Source organism: Aegilops tauschii, chromosome 5 (assembly GCF_002575655.3).
Source record: "Aegilops tauschii subsp. strangulata cultivar AL8/78 chromosome 5, Aet v6.0, whole genome shotgun sequence".
Lineage (NCBI taxonomy): Eukaryota > Viridiplantae > Streptophyta > Magnoliopsida > Poales > Poaceae > Aegilops > Aegilops tauschii.
The window spans coordinates 549876494-549896807 of record NC_053039.3 but is presented as its reverse complement, the minus strand read 5'-3'; the positions used below and the strand labels follow the sequence as shown (position 1 = coordinate 549896807).

General features: G+C 46.9%; 1 protein-coding gene and 1 long non-coding RNA gene across 11 annotated transcripts; one reads left to right on the top strand and one right to left on the bottom strand.

Annotated features, from left to right (window-relative positions):
• Positions 1-1464: 1464 nt before the first annotated feature.
• Positions 1465-19760, bottom strand: LOC109751731 (uncharacterized). 10 transcript variants are annotated; one of them, XR_006664721.2, is made up of 10 exons: positions 19523-19759; positions 19239-19443; positions 18281-18451; positions 4200-4341; positions 3702-4103; positions 3200-3623; positions 2804-3100; positions 2442-2728; positions 1984-2344; positions 1465-1909 (listed from the first exon to the last, which is right to left on the bottom strand). It is a non-coding gene; the product is annotated as an uncharacterized lncRNA (long non-coding RNA). The 10 variants fall into 10 exon arrangements; XR_006664722.2 differs by having other exon boundaries at positions 1984-2728; positions 2804-3096; positions 19523-19760; XR_012183409.1 differs by having other exon boundaries at positions 1984-2728; positions 19239-19741.
• On the top strand, positions 9027-10133 carry LOC109755865 (high-affinity nitrate transporter-activating protein 2.1). Its single transcript, XM_020314770.3, has 2 exons — positions 9027-9343; positions 9444-10133. The coding sequence occupies exons 1-2, from the start codon at positions 9040-9042 to the stop codon at positions 9902-9904; spliced, it is 765 nt and encodes a 254-aa protein (XP_020170359.1). The 5' UTR covers positions 9027-9039; the 3' UTR covers positions 9905-10133.
• Positions 19761-20314: the final 554 nt, after the last annotated feature.

Sequence of the window (20314 nt, the reverse complement as noted above, 5' to 3'; positions counted from 1 at the left end):
TTCAATCTCGTTTCCGGCAAGTCTCTTTACTTGTTCCGTAATGCATCATCCCGCAACTAACTCATTAGTCACATTGCTTGCAAGGATTATAGTGATGTGCATTACCGAGAGGGCCCAGAGATACCTCTCCTATACACGGAGTGACAAATCCTAATCTTGATCTATGCCAACCCAACAAACACCTTCGGAGACACCTGTAGAGCATCTTTATAATCACCCAGTTACGTTGTGACGTTTGATAGCACACAAGGTGTTCCTCTGGTATTCGGGAGTTGCATAATCTCATAGTCAGAGGAACATGTATAAGTCATGAAGAAAGCAATAGCAATAAAATTAAACGATCATAATGCTAAGCTAACGGATGGGTCTTGTCCATCACATCATTCTCTAATGATGTGATCCCGTTTATCAAATGACAACACATGTCTATGGTCAGGAAACTTAACCATCTTTGATTAACGAGCTAGTCACGTAGAGGCATACTAGGGACACTCTATTTTGTGTATGTATTCACACATGTACTAAGTTTTCGGTTAATACAATTCTAGCATGAATAATAAACATTTATCATGATATAAGGAAATATAAATAACAACTTTATTATTGCCTCTAGGGCATATTTCCTTCACCCTTTCCCTCAATATTTTCCCGCCAACTCTTTCCCTCCATATGTTCCCACCACCCGTTTCCCGCCAACCCTTTCCCGCCATATGTTCCCGCCATAAGTTCTCGCCAACCCTTTCCCTCCATACCGCAGTCGTTCTTTCCCGCCATTTTCTCCTCTCTAACTATAAAACCCCCTCCACACGAAGGTGGATAAGCAGTCCAGTTTAGTGTAGTCGAGATGTCTGATTATCCTTTTGGTCGTAGTTTTCACCCTGAGATGAGCAAATGTCCTCTGAGGCTAGCCACCGATTTCAGGATGGGCAATAGGATAGTTCCATGGGACGAACTCATAGGTAGTGACACCATACTGAATGAGTTGGCTCACACATTACGTAGGTCTGGGTGGCCTGAAAGGACCTATGAGGAGGTACGCAAAGAACTTCTTAGCTTGCATGGAAGGTGGAGGAAGGTAGTGTAGACGAAGAGTGAAACTTTTATAAGGACTGTAGCAGAGCATACATATTTATGGACTGCCGACAGTGAAGAAGAAGACGATATCTTCATGCCGAGCACCAAGGCCAAAAGTACCGCACCGTTGAAGGGCAAGAGTACCGCATCGTCGAAGGGCAAGAGTGATGCATTGACGTAGGGCAAGAGTACCGCATCGTCGAAGGGCAAGAGGGCTGCATCAACGGAGGATGACGATGATGCCTTCATGTAGTATGTAAGCTGTATTTTTTAAGTTTGGCCCTACCGTTTAATTCAGATGTACTTGTATCTTAATTATCGGTTGCAGTCTCTTTGGAAATGTAACTGGAATAACAGTGTGAATTAATAGTAATATGTCTCTCGCATACATAAAACGATATATGTCTCCTAATAAGATAGAAGCAAGTGCGATAGTAACACATACATGAAGCATGTCTCATACATAGATACTGACTCACACATGCGAATAGTCTGAAACTAACCTAGATAATGACTCATACATAGATAACCATATCACTGCGGGGGACGACGACGAATCTGGTCCTTCCTCGGGCGAGGACCGGAAGGTGATAAGCGCTGAGGCGGTGGACGAGGCTCATGATAACCATGACCATAGATAACCTCGTCTGTCACTATCTGTATCTCTTGCGTCGGTTCTGGACTTCTGGTGGTGGAGTGTGAAATACTATCTGCGAGAAGTCATAAGTGTTTGCAGCTTGGTCATCGTCGTCGCCATCGCCCTCTAAGAACGAAGTAGCACCACTAAGCATCGGTGACTGCACTGAATGCATGAACGGTTGAGAATGGATGCCGCCTGCGGTAAAGTGAAACATGTAAAGTTGATCTGCGAAAGTACAATGTTGAAAAGAATGTACAAAGTAGTGTTACCTAGATCCATCTGCTGATGCCAGTAGCTCCCTGGTTGTGAAGGAGGTGGCTGATGCCAGGAAGAGCTCCCTGGCTGTGAAGGACCAGGTTCTGAACGGTGCACAGAGGGTCATGGTTCTGAACGGTGCACAGAGGGTCATTGTTCTGAATGCTGTTAAGAGGGACGTGGCAGACGATGTGCTGGACGAGGAACTGCGACATCCGAAGATCGTCTACACGTAACAATTGCGTAAATCCCGCATTGCTTGTCATCAAGACGCTTGAACCATGAGACGTGCTCTCGCGGTGGGATAGTATCTCCCCTCTCAAAGCGCTGCATTAAAGAGGAAACCTCCTCTCGCGCCTCGCTTGTCAAGTCACCCTGTACACGAAGAGTTAACCAATTAGATCCTTATTGTATGGTAGACAACACGAATAGTTAACCAATTGAATATGTCCAGGTTAAAAAAAGACTTAACATATGAGAACCATGGCACGTATCGCGTGGTGTCTGGTTCCCACAATAGAGGCAGTTGGGTACATATCGCTAGTGAGAGGGGCTTCAATCTGATCAGGAGCAGCTGATGGAACCAAGTAGATCCTTGTTGTATGCCGGTAACGCTGCAGATACAACCCGAACTTGTCCCAGTCAAAGGGCCGAACCTCAGCCTAGATATTTATCGGCGCGGTAGTCCATTCGTCAACGTAAGGGCTAATGCTCTGAAGCCAATAATCCATGGACTTGTTTACTCCTACGCAACTGTACCTGAGATTGACATGTGCGTTACATGATTAGGTATATTCTGAATGCAGAGCTGAGAACTAAAATAGTATTACTTACTTGTGCACGTGTTCTGGTAAGTGTGGAATAACTGGAATGTCAGGCTCTTGACATAGACCGAACTGTCTCATCACCCTATGAAGAGCCATCTCCTCAACTGTCACGTCGAACACCAACTTGGCCTTGGTCACCCAATAGTGCCGATCTCTAGTGCACAATCTAGAAATCTCAACTAGGCACCTGGATAATATAGCCTGATGCGAGTATGGCTCCCAGATAACTTGATCCTCGTGCAAACTATCAAACTGCGCCATGAAGGACGGGTAGCAGCCCCTCACCTGGCTATGCGCAAACTGTCTATGTGCATGACAAAAAAATAAGCATTAGTAATACTATTGAATGGCAAGAAATAATTGAATTAATTGTTACTTAATATGAAAGTGCCTCTCTCCGTACCCAAACAGATCCCATAGTAGGCAAGTCGCCGATAGAAGGCACATAAGCCCCAGCTATGTTCTCCAAAAAAAGGTTTATCAACATAGACATAGGGTCGTCCAATAGGGAATCTCTCGTATGACCAGAGCTGCAACAATAGTAGACATCCAACAAGACGTGATTTTCTAGACTTCAACAAGCAAGCTTTGCACAGGCCTCTGTACGTAGCCGCTAACACAGCAGAACCAAAACTCCTCTGCACAATGTCCCCAGGGTAACGTGCGTCAGCTATCTCTCGTGCAATACCGATGAGTCATGCATCAACAGTGGTCACGTGGTTCTCCGTGAACATCGTCTTGCCAAACAACCAAAGAATATATGCCTCTAGGGATCGGTCAATTTGTGCCTCTGACAACTGAACATCGCGAAATCCTAACGAGACAACCTACATAGAACCGAAATGATTGTATGAACATCAGGCAACTATAAAAACAACATTTGTTTAAGTGGCCGTGAAGGTTACCTGAAACTGGCTCAACCATCTAAAAAGAGGCCCGTGAGGATCGTTGTCTAGGCCCGTAGTAGTTGGCACCGCAGCCAAAAAACGGGTCTGCATCGATGCTAGCCAACCAGGTTCTGCCTCTAAAGGACCTATGGCAGCACCGACCAGAGGTAATCCCAACAAGTAAGACACGTCATGTAAAGTAGGCGCCATCTCTTCCCAGGGAAAGTGAACGTATGTGTCTCTGGTCTCCATCTAGCCACTAAGAAGGTAAGGAGTGACCTGTCGTAAGAGAAACGTTTCACTTGCCTCTTGCGTAACTGCATTGGTTCACCTGCCGCATCTAACTCCGGAAGTTCAACCCGCTCATCCAATGTACCCTCAACCAGCCGTGCCAAGGGTAAAAGTCCAACCCAACTTAACCTACGAAATAAAGAGAATGTAGCATACAGTAACGACTATCAAAAGTATGTCAAACATAGTAAGTCATTATATGGATTCCATTATATGCACACATACCTATTAACCCAGAAAGGGTGTATCATCCAGTTAGACTTTGGGGTGCGAGTGACCAACACGTCTAAGTTCTTGCCCGCTTCCATAAGGGCGCCTCGGTGCCTTCTATCGATATTACCATTATGCAACGGATACGAAGACATATCTGCAATTCAAACAACAAATCTCAGGTGCAAATAAAACATAGTACAAACATATTACAAATTAAAACATAGTCCAGACATATTACAAACTAAAACATAGTCCAGACATATTACAAATTAAAACATAGTCCAGACATATTACAAATTAAAACATAGTCCAACATGTCTTCACGACCTTAGTGTCTTCACGGCCTTCAATATACCAGCATGTCTGTCATGAATGACACACATGTTTGGTCGGTCCTGCATGATGGCAATTTTCACTTGCCGGAAGAACCATACCCAGCTCGGAAAGTTCTCACCCTCCATAAATGCCATGGCAAGTGTGATGATTTGATTGTTCCCGTCCACACCAATAGTAGTCAGGATTTGCCCTTTGTACTGACCGGTCAGGAATGTACCATCCACAAACATAACAGGAGGACAATGCCGGAAAGCTTGGATGCACATAGCGAAAGAGAAGAATACTGGTTTCAACACCTTGAAATCTAGTATACTCGGCAACCTCGTGTGTTGTACGTTCACATAAGTGCCGGGATTCCTCTCCTTCAGTATGTCAAGGAGACGGACAACATTATCATATGAGTCGAAGAACGTCCCAAACCTTTCCTCCATAGCCTTGTGCTTAGCCCTCCAAGCCTTCCCATAAGGAATGTCATAATTCTATCTGACCTTCACTGCTGTCTGCATGTGTTTTGTTTCCATATATTTCTTCTCTACTATCTCAGTATACATGAGTTGCGCAATGAGAGTTGAAGTCAGGTTTGGATGATTCACCAGGAGGTTTTTCCTCACATAATTATGTGGGAAGACATCGGTGACAACCCAGTGGATGTGATACTTTGGCACGTGCCCGTGCACCTTCCCAGGACAACCTGTTTCAACACATTTCATGGTATAGTTTGTTGGACTTGGTATGTGTGTCCGAAAAACCCTCTGCGTAGACATAGCCCACTTTATCACCGCATACTTCGATTTTTTCTTTGTATCAAACATAGCCCCTATCTGGACTTGGTTCAGATTATACTGCCATGGAGTCTCATGGCCATCGTTGACCGTAAGGCCGGTGGATATGTCCTGATCCCATGCAGAAGGAGTCGGTACCTCCACTTCATCCTCAGAATTTTCAGAATCCAGATCCTCCGCCAATCCATCCTCGTCCTCTTCCTCCATCACCCTCTGCATTTCATCCCCGTCCTCATCCCCACCAGCAAAACTAGAACCAGCTAATATTATCGACTGACTACTTTGCCCAGTATCATGACCACAAACATTGTGTGGCACGTAGTGCGACTCTTTCTCGGGTTGGCTAGCATCCACATCGGGTGGCTGTGACCCGGATAAATCAATCTCATTAGCCACTTGACTGCCCTGGTCGGGTTCATACCCCCTGTGGAGTTATACGGTATTCTCCTCCTTCGCCACAGGTTGCACAAGGGCATATGGGTGGATTCTTCGGTCTCGGCAACGTCTTAACAGGGTCAACCAATGCTGGCTCCTATCTATCGGCATCAACTCCCACTTGATATTTTTACAGGATTTGGTCCATAATGCATGAATACTGACGGTACATACTTGACGATCTAGCCTGAAACTAGTTGTCAACCAGTACTTCAACTGTCTAATGTACAGTCTGTCCGGGTCTGCTAGTGTCATGACGCCATTTTTAAACTCGCTAAGATCAACCCCCAACTCATTATATCAAACATTACCAGCGCCGTAGTAAACAGTCAAATTTACTGATTCAGACATTTTCACCTGACAGACATTGTCATCTTCTCATTAATCACAACGAACACAATTATTACCCGCTACACTAACTATCCGCTAAAATGCCACCACAGACAAATTAACACTACAATTCGCGATATGACTGATCTACATTAACTAAACTATACAACTCAGAGAAAATTTGTGAGGACATGGTTATACCTTCGACGCGTGTGTCCCTAGCTTCTTGCTCCTGTCTTCAACTCAGCAGCACCGGCCACCTCGCGGAGTACTTGCACCACCGGACAACGACAGCACCACCGCCGCCCCCTCGACGACCGGAAGTTCAACTCCGGATACAACCCAAGCCGCACCTCCTCCCCACCACCTCCTCCTCCACAGCTGCTGCTCCTCCTCATCACCACCTCCTTCCCAACCGCACCTCCTCCACCCCACCATGGCTCCTCCTCCCCAAACGCACAAAAACTATCCCATAGCAAAAAAAACACCATAGGCCGTCGGGGATTACTACGATCTACCTATTCTGTGGCTTGGATGTGAAAATGGGTGGAAAATGGAGGAGATCGGCGCGGGGTGGCGAGGTATACAGAGAAGAAAGAGAGAGAGAGAGAGAGAGAGAGAGAGAGAGAGAGAGAGAGAGAGAGAGGAAGAACAGAGGTGACCAGACGAGAGGAAGGAGACGAGCGCGTCGGCCTTATCCAGACCTCTTCAGTCAAGGGATGGCCGAAGAGCGCTTCGGCCGCTGACAGGCTGAAAACGGCCCACTTCGGTCGCGCATAGGCCGAAGCTACTATTTTCGGCCAGCCCCCCACCGACGCCAACTCTTCGGCCCAGATAAGCCCATCTTCGGTCAACCGCAGGCCGAAGTGCGCTCTTTGGCCAACTACCGACCGAAGACACCCTCTTCGGCCCACATGAGACCTATGGGGTCATAATTTTGATTTTTTGCATTAGGTGCTATAGTTTCCGAATTTGCTATAAAAAACGTGATAGTTTCAAAAAAAATCGACCTTTCACTCGCCGAGCTCGCCACAACCCGTTTTCACCACTGAATGTTAACAAGACTTGTTCGAGAATGTGAGGCTAATCTTAAACTCTTTTTCCCCGTTGAAGAAGAAGTACTTGAGTCCGGTTCCTCTTCAAATCACCAGGCTCACAATGATGTGGCTAATCGTGACCCAAAGTCATCTTTGACACAAAGAGCTCAGATGTGTACTGAAGCACACTCGCAGCAATGAAAGCGACAGAAGACCTTAAGAAAGCCAACTCTACTTATAATGCCCTGTCTCTGGCTAGGTTCTTCCATGGAGAGGATGGCGAAGCTTGTTCTAGTGCTGTAACTTCTGAGAGCTTACTGTTAGGTTCCTTGCTAGATTCCCAGGTTGAAGATGCAGATAAGGATGATTAAGAGGTGTGAAAATGCAAAAAATGTTAAACATGTGTAAAAAGGTGTTCCTTATGTATACGAAAAATATAAAATGTATATATAAAAAAGTACTCTAAACGCTCTTATATTAGTTTACAGAGGGAGTAGACATCAAAACAATATATTTGACAAAAATGTTAATCATGTATTGAAAAAAGGTTCAACATGTACAAAACAATTGTTTAAGATGTACTTGCAAAATGTTGAACGTGTATATAAACTATTCCGATTCTATAGAAAAAAAGAAAAGAAACAGGAACACAAAAAATAAACAAAGAAAAATGAAGAAATCGGAGAAAGAAACAAAGAGAATTGAAGAAAAACGAAGATAAAATTCTTGTCCTGTGTTTAAATTACCCTCAGTTTTAATTAGTTATGCCTTATTTGGTTTTATAGTAGATCTTATAGGAGCTGTTTTGTTATTATAGAACCAGACCCGATAAGCTCAGGGTCGACGGATCTGGAGGTGTAGGACTCGGATCCGCTGCTCGTCATGCCGAAGAAGGTCGAAGATCGCCGGACGGGAGCTTGAGTGGCGGAGGAGAGTGGAGTGAAGTGGCTAGTGTTTGATCTAGGAGCGGATGGAGAGGAATATATGTGGGTCGGGTTGGCCAGCGGCACATCGGACCCACCCACCCAGGCGCCCCATATCAGCCTCGGATTTGGGCTGGATATGCGGTCGGCGCGGTCGTTTGAAGCCCGTTTAAGACGCCTGTCCGGGTCGAATTTTTGTGACCGGTCGTTGACTCGGCCGTCCGCTCGAACGTACAAGACGGGTTTGGGGCACCCGGCTGTAGCTGCAGGTGCTCTTATATTACGGGACGTACAAAATTTCAAACCCACATGCCAGGACGTCCTCCTTTGCCGACTCTCATTTTCCTTCTCTACGATCGCTCAACTCGACACCTTTGTCGCTCGCATCGCTCACCCAATCCCCTTTCTTTTATCCTCCGACATTCCATCACCGTGTGATCTTGCTCTCCAGCTTCTGCCCTCACCCTAATTGTTTCCTCGTGAGCCAAGTCAAGCAAATAATGCAGCCGTGTAACCTTTGGTTAGGGCTAAGAGTCACGTCGCCTATGCCTCGGGCCTCTTCGTCAACGCATCCATCAACAAATTCAACATGCATATGCATATGGAAATCCGTTGAGCTTTTTGGTTGCACTCCCTTGCAATTTTGCAACAGCATTTTCTTGTACTTGGAGGGATAAAATTTGCAACAGCTGTTTAGGCGAACACCTTGCAACTAATTGCAGCTGTAAATAAACAAAAATAAGGCTTGACGAATGGTTGCGCCATGTGAACTCGGCCGAAATGCCCTCCCTCGTAGTCGGCTCGATGTCTTGTTTGGAACGGAAGCGCATAGAATTAGCTCAGTTAATTACTCCTGCCGCTGCTTAATTTGCAGTCGCCGCATCTCACTCTTCCGGCCGGACCCTTTGGAGACCCTCAAGAGGATCTGACCTTCCACCACCTGATAAATTAATTAATTAGCTTATTAATCAGATGGTTGCCTTGCCCCGGCTCCTCGACCCCAACAAGGATGGCAGCTCCGGCTCATCGTCAACGCTCTCGATCGAGCTGCCTACATATACACGCCAAACCCATCCGTACTCCCCCATCTCTCCCAGCCCCATCCATCAAACCGCCGCAACCTTCTCCGACCGAGCAGCAGCTGCGAGTTCGATCGAGCCCAAGTTCGACGGCGATGGCACAGTCGAAGCTGGTCATGGCGTTGCTGGTGGCGGTCCTCGCCGCCGGCTGCTGCGCGTCGGCCGGCGCCGTGGCGTACCTCTCCAAGCTTCCTGTGACCCTCGACGTCACCGCATCCCCCAGCCCCGGCCAAGGTACCACCGTCGTATGTGCAACGCATTCTCGTTAACAAAAATAGAGCGTAAGCAAGCATCTTTTTAACACTGACGACCAAATTGACTGATCATCGACCAGTTCTCCATGCCGGCGAGGACGTGATCACGGTGACGTGGGCCCTCAACGCGTCTCGGCCGGCCGGCGACGACGCCGCCTACAAGAACGTGAAGGTCAGCCTCTGCTACGCGCCGGCGAGCCAGAAGGAGCGCGAGTGGCGCAAGACCCACGACGACCTCAAGAAAGACAAGACCTGCCAGTTCAAGGTCGCCCAACAGCCCTACGCCGGCGCCGGCGGCAGGGTCGAGTACCGCGTCGCCCTCGACATCCCCACCGCCACCTACTACGTGCGCGCCTACGCGCTCGACGCCTCCGGCACGCAGGTCGCCTACGGCCAGACCGCGCCCGCCGCCGCCTTCAACGTCGTCAGCATCACGGGCGTCACCACCTCCATCAAGGTCGCCGCCGGCGTCTTCTCCACCTTCTCCGTCGTCTCCCTCGCCTTCTTCTTCTTCATTGAGAAGCGCAAGAAGAATAACTAAGCTCGGAACCGTACGTGGCAAGGTGTTCGTCCGTGCGCGACTTCTTCCTCTTGTCCTTTGCAACGTACGCACAAAAGGTGTACATGTAATGTAAGAGTGTTGGTGTTTCCTTTTCGGGGAGCTCACGTGATTGTTACACATTACCTATATGTAAATGCCAAAGTTTGGGACTGCTCCGCTTCAAATCAGTTCAATTTCATCAAATCTACGTTGGAGCAGTTTCATCCAAGAGTTGCAGTTCCATAAAAGAGCAATTTATTGTGTTTGGCTTACAAGTAGCTCCAGCTTCAAGAATGAGAAAATTTGTTGTGAAATATTTATTTGGCTAGGTGATATGAAAAAAAACGAAGGGGTATCAAGTCAACAGTGACACTATTGGGAATTTCACCTCAACTCCATGAGAACTCTTCAAACTCGAGTTTTTGGAGCACCCATTGAAGAGTTTCACCAAAGACAAGAAGTTGTATCATAAGTCCTAGTTTTTTTTTTGTGTGAAATGAGACATCGTACAGCTATAATGTTTCACTTGCGTATTTTATAGCAGAGCTGAATTTTAGGGAGCAGAGCAGTCCCAAACATGGCCTAAGTCGTTTGAAAATTGATTTTCAGTCAGTCGATTTTTTGACCAATGATTTCTGCTTTGAGATTCATGCTTTTTTGGGTCAATTTTGTGAGTTGTTTTGGGCTGGGTATTTTTTTACTTACACAGATTTGGGTCAATTCTTTCCCTAATCTTTTATCTTTACCTACTAATAAAGCACCTATTGCTTCTGGTCGTACGTCGTCGGCGTTTGTGCAGAAAAGTCCCTATAGTTTTAACCCGCACTCCTTTTCTCGGTGAAGGAACGGGTGAAGAAACGTTCCGTTCGGCAACTTTGCAAATAAATCCTTATACTTCACAGTATTCAACCCGCGGCCCAGGACGGGCTCTCCTCTCTCCCTCGCCTCCCGATCCCAGCCGCAAGGAGGCGCCCCACCCCGCGCGACGCTCGATCCGGTGCCGCGCCGGCCGACGCCGGCGAGCGCAGCACCCTGCACCACTGTTAAGCCTCAGATCCTCCTCTCCACCGCGCGCCCGAGCTCCTCGCTGTGCGCCGCCCGGGAGGGCTCGCGCTCGCCGCTCGACCAGAGCCTCCGCCAGTCGGTCGTCGTTGCACTTGCCGGCGACCTCGTGCCAGGCCACAACGAGCCCAGAACCTTCAGTTATCGAACGGCTAAGGAAGGAGATCATCAAGACAGTTGGACGGCTCGCATCGCTCGCCGTTTTCTCTTTACTGTTGCTTTCCAGCGTGTGCCAGCTGAGCTTATAAAAGCCAGCCACCCCTTTGTAAACGTTATGCTATTCTGATGAATCATTGATCAATACTCTAAAAGCTAATACAGCATATACTTTGATTCCTCTCACCAAACGCGTCCTCTCTAGAACTCTCTCTTCCCCCAAATCTCGATCCAGTTCATCTCTAGGGCATGACAATTGGTATCAGATGCCAGGCCGCTCCTTGGCGTTGTTGAGTTGTGTAGGTGAATTTTTTCTTCCCACCCTCCTCTCCCAATTCCTACGGCGACACGGCGATCCGGCGGGCGGCGGGGTAGGGCGCTGGCGGCGGTAGACTCATTCGGCGACAGCTCAGGGTCGGAACTGGTTGCAGGAACACATCGTCCCTGCGGTAAAATCCCAGGTTCTCACTGAGTGGTGTTGCAGAAGGGGGCAAATCTCGTCGGCGGCGGCAGGAGTTCCAGATCCGATCGGGTTTCCAGTTCGCTGGTTGTAAAATTCCTCTCGGCCACCTGGAATCTCGATGGGGCGTAGCAAAGCGTTGACGACGGGGATCTGGCTGAGTTGATAGCCATGAAAGGTGAGGTGCTGCAGAATCGAGAAGACACAGCAGAACTCCGCGGTGACATGGAGGATTTGCGCAAGGATGTGCACGCCATCCACCTCAAGCAAGATGCTATGACCAAAGTCATGTCAGGGGTACAGGATGCGGTCTCAGCGTTGAACACACAGCTGGCCACCATGGCTGATGTGCTCAAGTCCTTCTCCCCGCCTCGAATCCCGTCTCCAGTACAGCCAGTTCCTCAACCTCGAGCTCCTCCCGAGGCACAACCACCTGCAGAACAAGTACCAGAACAAGCGCAAACTCGACCAACTACGGAAGAATTGCGCAAACGCCTTGCTGAGGAACAAGAGAAAACAAGGCAGATCTCTCTACAGATACCTCCCAACTTACCACCGATCAGAATTGCCAGCACCTCAGGCCCCCCAGGTTTCGTTGATCACAACAGAAAGGAAGGGCAGTCAGGAAATGTCACGCCCTCAGCAGCTTACAAAACAGCACACACACCGGCATTCCACAATTTTCAACCCCCTGCTGTTCGTGCACACTGGGACGATTACTACAGACAGTATGAGCAAGAGATGAGGACTCAGTTTCTGAAATCTATCACAAAAGGCCCTCGATTGGATTTTCCCACATTTGATGGTACCAATCCTGTAGGCTGGATCAGACAAAGCGAGAAGTTCTTCCAAATGGCTGGCACTCCCACTGATTACAAGGTTAACTTGGCGCAAATGCACATCGTCGGCAAGGCTGATGTGTGGTTGCGCAGGTCCAACATCCTGAAGAAGAAACCCAGCTGGGATCAACTCTGCACTGAACTGCTTCACCGGTTCTCTGCATCCAGTTCTTACGATCTCACTGACAGATTCAATAACCTGAAGCAGAACACCTCAACTATAGCCGAATATACTGAACAGTTCGAGGAAATCATGGCCGAAGTGCAGGAAGACAACCCACAAATTTCTGAAAGTTGGTTCGTCAGGTGCTATGTCAATGGGCTGCGATCCCAACTTAAATACCAGCTCAGACCACTCAGACCAGTCACGCTCACTGATGCTTACTGGCTGGCAATCGATTTGGAACAAGGAGCACCAGCTAAAAAGCACCAGCTAAAACACCACAGTGGCCACAGTGGGAACAGAGAAACCTACTGAATTCAAAGCCCCTGCCATCACACAGAGAGCTAGAGAGCCTGGGAAATGTTGGAGATGTGGGGATAACTGGTTCCATTGGCACAAGTGCAAACAAGCTCCTGCAATTAATCTGCTTGTAGGTGAAGAAGCAGAAGAGCCACCCCCTGAACAAGAAATCTTAGAAGAAATTGGTCCACCAGATCAAGGAGCAGCTGAAGAGCAATGTATGAAAATTTCATTGCAAGCAATGCAGGCAGACAGTGTCAACACACTGTCTACCTTAGTCAACATTGGGGGCAAAACAGCTATTGCATTAGTTGACTCTGGGAGCAACTCTACTTTCATGAGTTTACAATTCGCTCTCCAAACATCCTGCACCATTGTCAAGGATAAATCAAGAGCAGTATCAGTTGCTGGAGGGGGTAAACTTTGGTCTGGTTCATACATTCCAGCTACAAATTTCACAGTAGGAGAAACACAATTCACTCAACAGTTCAGAATTCTGGATTTACCTGGACACGATATTGTATTGGGATGTGATTGGATGGCACAACACAGCCCAGTAGCTTTCTCCTATGATCCCAGAGAACTCATTATTAAACACAACAAAACAACAACTATGACAATCCCTGCTTGTGAGCCAATTACTAATGCAGCAGAAATTGATTGTGTAGAGCTTAACAGGCTACTTTTAAGTGGGGCTCCTGGATACGTGCTGCAGCTAGCAGAAGATACATCACTGAGCTGCAAACAGATCAAACCTGTAGACCCAACCTTTGAGACAGTGTTGCAAGAATTCCCTGAAGTTTTTCAAGAACCTGTTGCTCTTCCCCCTAAGAGAGAATGTGATCACAAGATCCCCCTCAAACCACACTCTTCTCCTCCAAACTGTAAACCTTACAGAGTGCCCCACATGCAGAAAAATGAGATGGAAAGACAAATTGACCAGTTGTTGCAATCCAAAATCATTAGAGAAAGTCAAAGCCCATACTCTTCTCCTGTTATCCTGGTTATGAAAAAGATGGAACTTGGAGACTATGCATTGACTATAGGAAATTGAATGCAGCTACTATCAAAAACAAATACCCAATCCCTGTCATAGAGGACCTCCTGAATGAACTACATGGAGCAAAGATATTTTCCAAACTTGACTTGAGATCAGGGTACCATCAAGTGAGAATGGATGAGCAAGACATACCAAAAACTGCTTTCAAAACTTACTTTGGACATTATGAGTTTTTGGTCATGCCATTTGGACTGAGCAATGCACCAGGCACTTTCCAAGCTCTGATGAACAGCATATTTGGTCCATATTTGAGGAAGTTCATCTTGGTTTTCTTTGATGACATACTAATTTTCAGCAAAACACCTGAGGAGCATGCTGAACATTTGAGAATTGTCCTCCAACTCCTAAAAGAACATAAGCTGGTAGCAAAACTCAGCAAGTGTGTTTTTGCTATTCCTCAAGTGGACTATCTTGGACATATTATTTCTGGAGAGGGAGTACAGACAGATCCTACCAAAATTGCTGCAGTTGCTGACTGGCCAATCCCTTCCACTCCCACCAAACTCAGAGGTTTCCTAGGGTTATGTGGGTACTACAGAAGATTTGTCCACAACTTTGGCACCATTGCAAGACCCCTACATGACATGCTCAAAAAGGACAGTTTCCAGTGGACTACTGCTCAAACCACTGCTTTCAATCAACTGAAACAAGCTATGATATCTGCTCCTGTCCTAGCCCTCCCATACTTTTCTGCTCCTTTTGTCTTAGAAACTGATGCTTCAGGTCTTGGCTTGGGAGCTGTCATGATGCAAAAAGGCAGGCCCTTAGCTTACTACAGTTCTTCCCTGGGCCCTAAAAATGCAGCCATGTCAACATATGAAAAGAAAGCATTGGCAATCATTGAAGCCCTTAAGAGATGGAGGCATTACTTCCTGGGTAATGACCTGATCATCAGAACTGATCACAAAAGCTTACAGTTCATGACAGATCAGAAATTGGCCAATAGTATACAACACAAACTCATGTTGAAATTGTTGGAATTTAATTTCCAACTAGAATATAAGAAAGGCAAGGACAATCTAGTAGCAGATGCCCTTTCAAGGAAACATACCTGTATGGCCATCTCCATGGTCACACCTACATGGATCTCAGCTGTAGAAGAGTCCTACAAGCAGGATACCCACTGCCAGCAACTACTGGAACAACTGCTACTCTCTCCTGACCACACATTCCACCAGAACCAACTGCAAAATGGCATTATCAGACACAAGGGAAAAATCTATGTGGGCAAAGACCTGCCCTTGAGAAACAAATTGATGCAAGCCTTACACTCCTCTGCAGTAGGGGGGCATTCAGGAATGAAAGCTTCTTATAATCGGTTGAGGCAAATCTTCTACTGGCCAGGCATGAAAAAGGACATGGACCCGTTTGTCACCATTTGCCCAGTATGTCAAAAGAACAAGGGGGAAACTTGCCCATATCCTGGTTTTCTGGATCCTTTACATATTCCAGACATGGTATGGACACATATCGGTATGGACTTTATTGAGGGTCTGCCCAAGTCTGAAGGGAAAGAAGTCATACTTGTGGTGGTGGATAGGCTCTCCAAATTTGCACATTTTATTCCCTTGTCACATCCTTATACAGCACAAACAGTAGCAAGAGCGTTTGTGGACAATGTACTGAAGTTGCACGGGCCACCGATTGCTATAGTTTCAGACCGGGATACCATTTTCACTAGCAAGCTCTGGCAGGACATCTTCTCAGCAATGGGGATTGAATTGAGATACAGCTCATCGTACCATCCACAGTCTGATGGCCAAACAGAGCGTGTTAATCAATGCATCGAGAACTATCTTCGCTGCATGACTTCTACTGCACCAAAAAAATGGATCAAGCACCTTGCCATGGCTGAATATTGGTACAACACATCCTTTCATTCCTCACTGAAGAAGACTCCGTTCCAAGCTCTGTACGGCTACCCTCCTCCAGACATCAATCCTCTGCCCTCCCTAAGTGCTACAACTGAGGCAGCATCTTTTCTGTCTGAGAGAAATTCCATGTGGCAACAGTTGAAAGCTAACCTGGCAGCAGCCCAAGCTCGCATGAAAAAGTATGCGGACAGAAAACGTTCAGAAAGAACCTTGGAAGTGGGCGACATGGTCTACCTTAAGATGCAACCGTGCCGTCTCAATGCTTTTGGTTTGCGCACCCACATCAAGCTACAGAGCAAGTTCTATGGCCCATTCCGCATAACAAAGCGAGTGGGCAACGTCGCCTACAAACTTCTTCTGCCAAGCTCCTCTACCATCCACCCGGTGTTCCATGTAAGCCAGCTTAAGAAGCACATTGGGCCACAAGCTGTTCCATGCGCTGATCTGCCCCTGGTCAGTCCAAAAGGCACGATCCGCACCGAGCCAGTCCATGTCCTGGAGACAAGACAGATTCCACGCAACAATCTTCCAGTGGTCCAATGGCTCGTCCAGTGGGAGAATTTACCTCCTGATGACGCTTCCTGGGAAGACGCCGATTTCATCAAGAGCACATTCCCGGCTTTCTTCAAGCAGACGGTTCAGGCATGGTTCAGTAAGCAACCTCCTTGAGGACAAGTTCGGTTTCAGAGGGAGGCATTGTCAGGCCACAACGAGCCCAGAACCTTCAGTTATCGAACGGCTAAGGAAGGAGATCATCAAGACAGTTGGACGGCTCGCATCGCTCGCCGTTTTCTCTTTACTGTTGCTTTCCAGCGTGTGCCAGCTGAGCTTATAAAAGCCAGCCACCCCTTTGTAAACGTTATGCTATTCTGATGAATCATTGATCAATACTCTAAAAGCTAATACAGCATATACTTTGATTCCTCTCACCAAACGCGTCCTCTCTAGAACTCTCTCTTCCCCCAAATCTCGATCCAGTTCATCTCTAGGGCATGACACCTCGCCGTCCCCTCTGCGCCGCCGTCCATCTCAACTGAAGGTTAACGAGGCTCGGCTGGGCCTAGCTGGGGCGGCTGGGTACCTCCTGTTCGAACAGAGAGAGAGAGAGAGAGAGAGAGAGAGAGAGAGAGAGAGAGAGATAAGAGAGAGCACGGGTGGAGGAAGGGGAAAACGAGAGGAAGGAGAGGAAGAGGAGGAAGGCATGACGGCGCCTGGGAAGCTGGTTCTGGCAGGGCTCGCCGACGTCGAGGTGGCGAGGCGAGGCAGGGATTGGGCGCTGGCTCTCCCGATCCCGATCCAGAGGGGATCGAGGCTCGGCGTGGGCGGCCATGGCTGAGGGCCGCCTCTCCCTTGTCCCTTTCTCTCCATCTTCCAATCTCCTCTGTTATGAAGTTCTAACAGTACATCAATACAAGCAACTCTTTTCAGATTAATTAAGGAATCAATCTCCCATGGTGGATGCTTGATGCAGCAAAGGGGGCCAGCTACGGCAGCACATGAGGTCTTTGGCTCCAAGCTCAATGTGAGGAAGAGGAATAAACTAAATACAGATGACAAATACTGCAAGTTGTGAATTTTTACAAGATCTAACAAATTGCATAAACATCTATTCCTGTATCCGTAGGCCAAATACTGTAGGCCCGAAGGAGACAACTTCCAGCCTGCACAGACTACCAACACAGCTGCTGCTTCAGCTGATGTAGTGATTCGTTTTACTGATATTTATATATTTACTTGTCATCTAATCTACTTCAGACTTAGTGGTTCTAACATTTACAGTGTTTCCTTTCATCATATACCATCACTCTGCAGTTATGCAGAAAGCCAAACATCTTTTTTTCAAGAACAAAAGCCAAACACCTTGAATTGTGTTGGCACGCCACAAACTGTTTGAGATTTTCCTTTTTGCTTCTGGTTTGGAAATACCTCTTAGAGGCATTAGGTGTTTCTGTGATACTACATTACACTGTGAGACTCCTACAAAGACAAATTCTATTTCAGTTCCGTACTCTACAAGACACAACTTCTAGCATGCTATGAGTATCTATCCAAACTGCTATGCTTAAAGCACCACCAAGAACTATTGCGTTCTGTGGTTCATTACTTCAATCTGCTATGCCTAAAGCAACACCATGCTTGATGTGGATGATTACTTCAGTCATAACGAACCATTAGAGGATGCAGTACAAAAGCATGTAGAATATGCAATGTAAGTGCTTTTTTTCACTAATAATGTAAGTGCATTTCTATTGGCAGCAGACTAGAATCTTACAAACAAACTCCTTTCTTTAATTTTCTTTGCATGCAAACAGTACCAATGCTCACATTAGATACTTGAAATGATTTTAGAAGTACATCCGAATATGACCTAAGAAGATATGTCTATCACCAAACAGTGTTGTGTACATTGTAAGGACAGGTTATGGAAGCAAAAAAAGAAAGAGTGCATTTGACTTTCATACCACATGAGCATGAATTCGCTCTGTCACTTTGTTTGCTCCAAGATCATAAATACATATTGACTCATTGCTGTTTCCAACAAGTTCACGGCCATCTTTTGAAAACTTTATTGAAAAGATTCCAAAGGAGGATTCATCCTCAGCAGCAGAAAAATTCAAACCCTCATGAATGTCCTGCATTATGATAAATAAAATAAATACTTGTAAGGAAAACAAGATATTGTGAAAAGAACTGGTCAAAATAATTGGTATAAGCATTGTTTATTTGCCAAGATAAAGCACATTCATTTGGTAATCATGCAAATGGCAGGCAAGATGTGTTGAGTTTCTTCTTCATTTACATTGGTAAAATGATACCAGAAAGGCATAAAGTGAGAAATGCCTTCGAACATTAAGTTTTAGCTATCCAAAGTACTACAGAAAGTACGGAATATAGTACGATTTTACAAAAAATACTTTTCATCAAACAATTTCCCTCAGTGCAGCTCGACGGCTAGCTGTTTGAAAACGGAGGGACAGATGTTATGTGGGGGTAAGTATGTTCACGTTTTCTATTGCTACAATACAATTTAAATCATCCAACTCCATACCAGTGCTACTCCAAACAGAAGCTGGAATGATTTTTTTATGGATTTTACAAGTTCAGCAGGTTGAGCATTTTTCTGAAACTTCTATGCACAGGGAAGACTAGCCTTATTCTGAAACTGTGAGGAGCAAGTGAATTAAACGGCACTGAAACATGATCATCTCTCTCTACAGAGGAGAATCTAAATACTGCCATCTCCCATACAGATGTAGAACTTTCTTTCTTTCTCTCATCTACCCGCAGCTCAAGGCCAGCAGCAGCAAGCCACAAAGGCAAAGCAAGCAGCCAGCAGCGGCAACAATAGCAAACAGCAAAGCAAGCCAGTAGCGAACAGTAGCAGCAAGCAGCCAGCAGCAGGCAGAGACGACTCCTCACCTTGCTGTTCATGGCGGCCGGGTCGGACGGATCAGGGAGGCGAGAGGAAGAAGTAGGAGGGACCCGCGGCTTCGAGTCCGTTGTCCGGACGCAGAGCCCGTCACGGTCCCTGTAGTTGCTCAGGGAGGAGGATGACCGCCGCGGCGTCGCAACGGCGGCCGATGGAACCGAGAAAGGCAGCCTTGGTTCAAGAGGTTCCTTCACGCTGGCACCGGGAATCACCATTAAAGGGACGGCAGGAGCAACAATGGTGCTAGGGAAACTACCAAGGAGCAAAAATGCACCAGAGAAACGAGGTGGTTCACGGCGGTGTCTAGCAGGCGTGCATGTCGGAGCCGGAGGCGTGGACGTCGATCCGGACCGATGGCTGGCGGATCCCGCCGGTCCCTGCGGTTGGCGTTGCAACGGCGAGCGGCGGCGTGGCCGGCGAGCTTGACGAGAAAGGGGATCTAGGGAGGGAGGAAAAGAGTGGGGAGTGAGGTAGCGGAGGGGGGAGGAGAAAGATCAAGAGACAGCCGGGCAGGAGGCGAGCGCGTGTCCCTTGCGGTGCTGGACTGATCCAGACCCACTGGTCAGTGGCAAAGGAGGGGTTGAAAGAAAATCAAAATAAAGTTTCCAAGAGTTTTCGGAGAGTATTTGACTGCCCTTTTATGAATTCGAATTCAAATCTGCCCCAACTTTGAATTTGAACTATAAATAGGTGATATAAAATTCCAATGCTCATGAAATGTTTACTAGAGCTTGTAAATAACATATGACCTCCATTTATAAGTTTTCATGAACTTTGAATAAGGGAATCATCACCGAACAAATATATTGCAGTTCTGCCATTTTCTTGAATTTGAACAAAGCACCTGATTCAAATACCATAACTAATTCAAAAAAATTAGCATATAAGATATGGGTGAAATATGACATGTAGGAGCTAAGATAACATCGCCTCATTCAATTAAGATCAGATTTGAGCATAAAGGCATCTCCAACGACAACCCACAAATTTCCTCCCACATCCGTCCGCGGACAGGGGGGGCCAGTCCGCAGACACAGATGTGAAAGGCCGACATCCAACGCTAACC

Excerpts from the sequence above, each read along its gene's own strand:
- LOC109755865 (XM_020314770.3), top strand. The coding sequence starts at position 9,040 with ATGGCAGCTCCGGCTCATCGTCAACGCTCTCGATCGAGCTGCCTACAT. Across the intron at positions 9,344-9,443 it reads ATCCCCCAGCCCCGGCCAAG|TTCTCCATGCCGGCGAGGAC; the intron begins GTACCACCGTCG and ends ATCATCGACCAG.